The sequence below is a fragment of the Chaetura pelagica genome, unplaced genomic scaffold (assembly GCF_000747805.2).
Source record: "Chaetura pelagica isolate M959 unplaced genomic scaffold, ChaPel_1.0 scaffold1270, whole genome shotgun sequence".
NCBI lineage: Eukaryota > Metazoa > Chordata > Aves > Apodiformes > Apodidae > Chaetura > Chaetura pelagica.
The window spans coordinates 79,272-87,273 of NW_009951910.1; the positions used below are offsets into that span (position 1 = coordinate 79,272).

At 56.8% G+C, this 8,002-nt stretch overlaps 1 protein-coding gene across 1 annotated transcript in view; it reads right to left on the bottom strand.

Annotated features, from left to right (window-relative positions):
• Positions 1-3,996, bottom strand: part of WIZ (widely interspaced zinc finger motifs) — a 55,486-nt gene extending 51,490 nt beyond the window's left edge. The window contains exon 1 of the mRNA XM_009994039.1: positions 3,831-3,996. Within this exon, the coding sequence (XP_009992341.1) occupies positions 3,831-3,996 (166 nt within the window). The remainder of the gene's footprint in view (positions 1-3,830) is intronic.
• Between the last annotated feature and the right edge of the window lie 4,006 nt (positions 3,997-8,002).

Consider the following 8,002-nt stretch of genomic DNA (forward strand, 5'->3'; position numbering starts at 1 on the left):
CCAAAAAACCCTAAAAAAATTAAAAATGTTAAACCCCCTGAAACTAAACTTCCCCCAACCCCCCCAACAATCCCCCAGAACTCAACCCCCAAAACCCTCCCCCCAAAAAGGAGGAAAATCACCCAAAACCAACAAGAAAAAACCCAAACCAAACAAACAAAAAACCAAAATACACCCCAGAAAACCCCCAAACCTCCCGAAAACATGAAACCCAACCCCCTATAACCCCCCAAAACTGGGGACCTTGGTGACGCCCCACCCCACATCCCCACAGGGGGTGTCCCCACCCTGGTGACCTTGGTGACCCCCCACACTGCCATGGGAACCCCACATCACAACATCCCCACCCTGGGGACCCTGGGGCACTGTCATCATCCCTCCCCCATGTGCAGCCCAAAGCACAACCCCAACCCAACTCCAATCTTGACCCCAACCTCAATCTAGACCCCAACCTCAATCTTGACTCCAACCCAACCTCAATCTTGACTCCGACCCCAACCCCAATCTAGACCCCAACCCCAACCCAGACCCCAACCCCAACCCCAATCTAGACCCCAACCCCAATCTAGACCCCAACCCCAACCCCAATCTAGACCCCAACCTCACCTCAATCTAGACCCCAACCCACCAACCCTCCCCAGACCCCCTCTCTGCCCCACAGGACCCTTCACCTCTGGTGAAGCCTCCCACCTCGTGCTCCACAACCAGCAGGGACACACAGCCAGGTGACCAGGGACCAAGGGGACACCAAGGGGACACCAAGGGGACACCAAGGGGACACCAAGGGGACACCAAGGGGACACCAAGGGGACACCAAGGGGAAACCAAGGGGAAACCAAGGGGACACCAAGGGGACCAGCCCCCAGCCAAGGTGATGGCAGGAGTGCAGAGAAGGAGGAAGAAACCATCAAAAAGCTCCATGTGTGGATGGGCTGTGACCAACCATGGATCCAACCACAGCTCCAACCGCCCCGTCGCGCCCACACGGGGAGGAGAAACCCCCCCAGGGTGGGTGATAAGGGTGTGCTGGGATGGGGACTGGTGACCAGATTAAGGCCCAGCCCTTTGGAGCCACCTTGGCATGAGGGGGTTGGGCTGAGGTCCAGAGCAGGGTGGGGGAGAAGGTTGGGGCACCCCCAGTCCTGCTGCCCACAACTACAAGTGACCCAGGTGGTTCTGGAAGAGCCCCCCACAAAGCAAAGCACCCCAAAAGTCCTGGAGAGCACCCTGAAAAATCCTGGAGAACACCCTGAGAACACTCCAAAACATTCCAGTGAGCATTCAAAAAAAAAAAAAATCCCAGAGAGCACCCCAAAAAGTCCTGGAAAGAGCCCTGACCAAAAATGTGGAGAGCACCCCAAAAAAATCAGAGTATCCCAAAAAACATCCTGGAGGGCACCCTGAAAAAGTCCTGGAGAGCACTCACTCAAAAAATCCCCTGGAGAGCCCCCAAATACTGGAGAACCCCCCCCAAAAATCTCAGAGAGCCCCCCCAGAAAAAAATCCAGTAGAGAACCCTGAAAAAATGCTGAAGGGCACCCTGAGACTTCCCAGTGAGCACCCAGAAAAAGTCCTGGAGAGACCCCCAAAACACCCTGAAGAGGACCCCAAAAACCAATCCTAGGAAGCCCCCCCAGAGCCACAAGGCTGGTGGGACCTCAAGGTCTGAGCAGGGTCTCCCCACCCACAGCCCAGGGCTTGGCCACCAGTTTGGGACCATTTTGGGTAACATCACTTTGGGTTTTGAGCTCAGAAGTGGCCACAGGGCCTTGACCAGCCCCTTCCATTGGGTGTCCTCAAGCCCACCCACGAGTGGGGCTGGAGTTGGGTACTCCTGAAGCACCCCAGCACCCCAACTGGCCCCACCACCCACCCAGAGCCAGGTGGGAGGCCCAGTGGGGACGTTCTCCATCTCCCTCACTACTTTTTGGACATCAGCTCCTTGATTTAATCACTCAGGTCCACGCCCCCATGACCACAGCGAAGGAACCAAGAGATGAAAAACTCTCCAGATGCAACATGGTCCTTCCCCACCCACCTCGTGTTGGGGAAGTAACAGCAGGACCCACCAGGAGATAAGGCCTGCACCAGGAGATAAGGCTTTAAAGTCAACGGGTGGTTGTGGAGATGGACAAACTTGTTACAGGGACGAGGCAGTGAAAAGGAATCAACCATTGTCACCACTCCCAGATGGGGACAAAGCCACCCCAGCAGCCAGGGGACAAGCAAAGCACCAGCCTGTGGTGGGATCCATGGCCACCACCCACCTTGTTTTCCAGCGAGGACACAGGGACAGGGAAGGACAGGGGGGTTGTAACGGCAAGAAGTTCAGGTAGGACATGGGATGGTGGAGGCACCTGGCAGGGATTTGGCATGGAGAAGTTGAGGCAGCAGAGGGTTAATCCTCCAAAGCAGACATGGGACAGGCAGAGGACAACTGAGGATCTGCAGACAACTTCCAGCAGCCACGTTCAACAGACAAGGAACTGCCCAAAGAACCACGGGTCAAGAGTTTCAGTCAACATCTGAAGATCCAGGTGGAAACCAGTAAGGAGTGAAGGCCCTCAAGGGTCCATACTGGGACCAGTGATGTTTAATACCACCACACTTGTGGTGACACCAACCTGAGCTGGTGGGAAAGGGAAGGGATGTCACCCAGAAGGTCCTCAACAGGCCAAAGGGACTTCTTGGTGGGCCAAGGTGAAGCTCCTCAAGTTCAATGAGGCCAAATGGAAGGTCCTACACCTGGGCTGGGGCATTTCCCAGTATCACAAACTGGGGGACTAAGAGCAGCCCCACAGAGAAGGACCTGTTAGACCAGATCCAAAGAAAGCCACGAAGATGCTCTCCAGAGACACTGGCCCAGGTTGCCCAGGGAAGCTGTGGCTGTCCCACACCTGGAAGTATCCAAGGGCAGGTTGGATGGGGCTTGGAGCACCCTGGGCTGGTGGGAGGTGTCCCTGGCCACAGCAAGGGGTTGGACTGGATGATCTTGGAAGGTCCCTTCCAACCCAAGCTATCCCATGAAAACCTTCTGCTCACCCAAAAGCCCTTGGAGGAGTTTCTCCCAGAGCCAAGTCAGGGATGGACCCAACAGCATCTCCCACAGGTGACAAAGACCCCCCAACCCCATAGCAAGACCACCCAGTGCCCACACAAGAGGCTGAGGACACCCCAGTGTAGCTCCACACCTTCTCTAGAGACAGGTGACCCCGTCTGGGGACCTGACACCACGTAGGGGGGACATGGGGTCTCCAAGAAGGCACCAGCTTGACCCACTGGTGGGTTTTGCTATGGAGTCAGCCTGGCCTTCACACCCTTGTTTCTCCTTCCACCAAATCCACAAGTTTGCACCACACATGGTCATGGTCCTGTCCACAAGACACTGAGAGTTGGGAAACATCACAAAGACCAGGAGAACAGACACCTACAACAAACCACCCAGACCTGGGGACATCTCAAAGACCAAGAGTTGGGGAACATCTCAAAGACCAAGAGTTGGGGAACATCTCAAAGACCAAGAGTTGGGGAACATCTCAAAGACCAAGAGTTGGGGAACATCTCCAACGATAAGAGAACAAAGTCCAACCACAAACCACCCAGAGCTGGACAACATCTCAAAGACCAGGAGAACAAACACCCACCACAAACCACCCAGAGCCGGAGAACGTCTCAAAGACCAAGAGAACGAACTCCCACCACAAACCGACCAGGTGTGACCACCAGACAAACTAACCAAGCCAACCTGAAAGTGTCACTAGTGACACACCAAGCACCTGGAGATGTCCCCATCCCCCAGAAGCCAAGGACACAACCAACCAAGGACTCACCAGCCACATCGTGCGCTTCCAGGGCCACGTCGGGCTCTTGGCGGGAGAGCGAGGAGAAGAAGTTGGGGTCCTCCTGCAAGGGGCTTGAGGGTCCTGTCCCCTCCCTGCTCATTGTCCCCAGGTCATCAGCGCCATAAAACGTCTCTTCCTCGAGCTCCGTCTCCATCGACGTCCCAGACAACACTGGGTTCTCCAAGTGGTTTTTTCCATCTTGGAGAAAAGCAGCTCTTGGATCTTCACCTTGGGAACACTCCAGGGTGGGAAAAGTCTCTTTGTTGGGCTCGGGTGTCATGAACAGGGCTCTCCCACCATCTCCTTGGAAACTGGGGACAGGTTTCTCCATCCCTCGCCGACTGTGCTGGGTCACTCGGAAAAAACCGCCGCGCTGGCACGGGGGAGGGAGGGACCTCAGGGACTGCTGGAAGAACCTACAGGAGATGGGAGAGAAAAAGAGGAGAAAATGAGAGAAGAGGCCGGAACACGTTGAGGAGAAATGGTCGGGAAGTCAAATGGGGTCTCAGCCCCATGCTGTGGTCACCCAAGGTTTTCGTGTCCCCAGGTCAGGTAAGACATCGGGTCCTGTCGCTGCTCCCTTGGTGCCACCAGAACCAACACGGTGCTGGGTCCCTGCTGGAGTCCATGGACCACAAAAAGTCATAGAGTTGTGACTTTACGAGTGGTCATGTTGGAAGGGACCCCTGGAGATCATCAGTCCAACCCCCTGGAGAGCAGGGTCCCCTCCAGCAAATCCCACAGGACCCAGCCGGGCTGGGAATGTCTCCAGAGCAGGAGACTCCACAGCCTCTCTGGGCAGCCTGGCCCAGGGCTCTGCCACCCTCCCAGACAACAACTTCCTCCTCCTGGGGAGCTGCAACTTCCCATGAAGGCTGAAGACTTTGGAGCTCTGCTGATGGGGTGGGATCAGCTGAGACCCAAACCCATTTGGGAAGGACCCTTCACACTCCCCCCATGGCCTATGGAAGATGAGGAGATCCCTACAGCAGGTCCAGCTGGGCCTATACTTGCCCTGGTTGAATATCATGAGGTCCCCCCCAAACCCTCCCCTGAATCCCCCCTGGTCACCCTCAAATCCCTTCCTTATCCTCCCAAAAATACAATCCCACAACATGGGGCTGGGAAAGGCACCAAATTGCCCCAAAACCTGGGGAGTTGTCCCCAAAACTGGAGGGTGTGGGGGGGTTGGGGATGTTGTGCCATGTCCTTCTCCCAGATGAGTTCATGTGGGTGGGACAATGGGGGGACTTTGGCACTCGGGGACTCTGGAAGGGTTTGGGGGCCCTCAAAGGGCTGGGGGACACTGGAAGAGTTGTGGGACCCCTTGAAGGGTTTAGGGGACCCCTTGAGAGGCTAAAGGACTCTGGAAGGATTCGGAGGATCCTTGAGGGTTTGGAGGAACCTGGAAGGGTTTGGGGACTCTGTGGAGAGCTGGGAGACTTCTCAAAGGGCTGGAGGACCCCAGCAAGATTTGGGGACCACTTGAAAGGCTGGTGGACCCTGCAAGGGCTTGTGGACCTCTCAAAGGGGCTGGGGACCCCAGAAACATTTGGGAACACCTTGAGGGAGCTGAGGGACCCTTGGAGGGCTTAGGGAGCCTCAGGGGGCAAACAGGTACCAGCCACCCAAGTGTGGAAGTCCCCAACACCCAACCAGCCCCCCAAAACACCTTCCACCCCCCAAGGCTGCTGGAGGTTGAAGGGGGATGAGGAAAATCTCAAGGAGAAATCCCATGAGGGGCCCGATCCTGGCAGGGTGGAGACACCAGCTCCAACCTCACCCCAGGGTGGGTGAAGAAGGGAACAGACTAGGAAAGGAGAGAGGAGCTGGATGGACCTGGAGAAGGTAGAGAAGAGCCTGAACATTCCTGGGGCTAAAGAATGCAAATGGAGAGGGAAGGAGAGAATGGGCTGGCAGGAGATGTTGCCTTGCCTGGGGCTGAGGGAGCAGAATGATGGAGCCAACCTCAGCCCTCAGGCCTGGAGCCAATCCCAGGCTTCAAGAATGGAAGCCAAGCTCAAAGCTGGAGCCAACCTCAATGACAGAACCAACCCCAAACCTCCATGATGGAGCCAACCTCAATGACAGAGCCAACCCCAGGCCCCAGTGATAGAGCCAGCCCCAAGCCTCCACGCTGGAGCAAACCTCAGTGTTGGAGCAAACCCTGACCTGCAACCATAGAGCTAATCCCAACCTTCAACACTGGATCCAAACCCAACCCTCAATGCCAGAGTCAACCCCAACCCTGAAGCCAAACTCAACCCTGGTGCCAACCTCAGTCCTGGGGTCAACCATGATCCTCAATGCTGGAGCCAACCCTGACCCTGGAGCCAACCTGGATCCCCAGTGCTGGAGCCAACCCTGACCCTCAACACCAGAACCAACCTCAGCCCTCAGTGATGGAGCAAATCCCAACCCTGGAGCCACCTCAGCTCTGGAACCAAGCCCAACCCTCAACAACAGAGCCAACCCCAACGCCCAGTGGCCACCCCAAAATGCCATCTTGAAACGTCCACATCAGAAAACAACCATTCTCAAAAATGCCCACTGCCAAAAATCCCTCCTTTCCCAAAGCCCCCAGTGCCTGGTGCTCCCCTGAGGAACCACAGCAGGAGCCAACCTGAGCTTGTTTGCCAAGAAGAAGCAAAAATAGAAATGAAAACAATCAGACCCACGGCGCGTCCCGCGGGTCGGCAGCTCCGGGTGGCTCCAGCTCTTCCACTGGCATCACCCCAAGATGGCACCCAGTGCCAGCAGGATGCTCCTGCCCCAGAGAGTGGTGCCACATCAACCCCCCTTCCGAGTCCATGGAGGGTTTTGGGGGAGTAAACCCCAAATTTGGGAGCAAAGCCCAAAACATGTTGCGCTGCAACGAGGCGCCAGGTGCTTGGTGGGGACTTGGAGGCAAAGGGGGCAGGGGGACACGGGGGACATGGGGCAGGGGGACACAGGGCAGGGGGACACACCTGGAATCCAGAGGAGGGAAAACCCATCGCTGAGTTTTGCCCCTTTAAAGCAGCCACATCCCAGCCCAGCCGGAGCCGCCGGCGCATCCCGGAGCCGGGAGGATCCATCCGGGGTGAGAATGGGTGGAAAAACCCCCCAAAACGGGTTGATTTGGAAAGCTGCACTTTGGGGATGGGGGTTTGTCCAGAGCCAACGTGGCCGAGGTGGGGAGAGGTCCCCCCACCCACCAAAAACTCTGCATTTTTCACAGATTTCCCCTGGGTTCCCAAAAGCTCCTTTGGAGGTTTCCAAGCTCACCAGGGGAAAGAGATTCCCCCCGAGCCTGGCACCAGCACCTGGAGAGGCCCAAGTGCTCACCAGGAAATTCAAACAGCCTCTTCCCGAGCTCTGCTCCCCAAAATCCCACCACCTTCCCAAAAAACTCCCCTGGAGGTTTCCAGACTCACCAGGGGCAAGACCCTTCCCCCCAAACTCCTTGGTACCAGCACCTGAAGAGACCCCAGCGCTCACCATGAAGCTCCAAACGCCTCTTCCCAAGCCCTGCTCGCCCTCATGTCCTGTTCCCAAACTCTGCTCCCAAAATCCCAACATCTTCCCAGAAACTCCCTTGGAGTTTTCCAAGCTCACCAGGGGAAAGAGATTTTCCCCCTCCCCCCCCAGGGACTTGGCACCAGCACCTGGAGAGACCTGAGCGCTCACCAGGAAATTCAAACGGCCTCTTCCCAAGCCCTGCTCCCTTCCTCAGCCCTGCTCCCTTCCCAAGCCCTGCTCCCTTCCCCAGCCCTGCTCCCTAAAATCCCACCACCTTCCCAAAAAACTCCCCTGGAGGTTTCCAAACTCAGCAGGGGAAAGACCCTTCCCCCCAAACTCCTTGGTACCAGCACCTGAAGAAACCCCAGCGCTCACCATGAAGCTCCAAACGCCTCTTCCCAAACCCTGCTCGCCCTCATGTTCTGTTCCCAGCTCCTTTCCCAAGTTCCGCTCCAGGTGGGAACTGAGGGCTCGTCCCTCCCCCCGCCCATCGCCCCTGCCAGGGCGGGGCAGCCGCGACAATTTAAATGCTAAACAGCTTAAGTGGGGACAATCAACCTTCCCCGGCCCAGGGGCAGGGACTGTCGCCAGGCCAGACGAGCTGCCACCGGGTCACTCCTGGGCTTGGGAAGGTTTTCCCTGCCTGGATTTACCCCCCG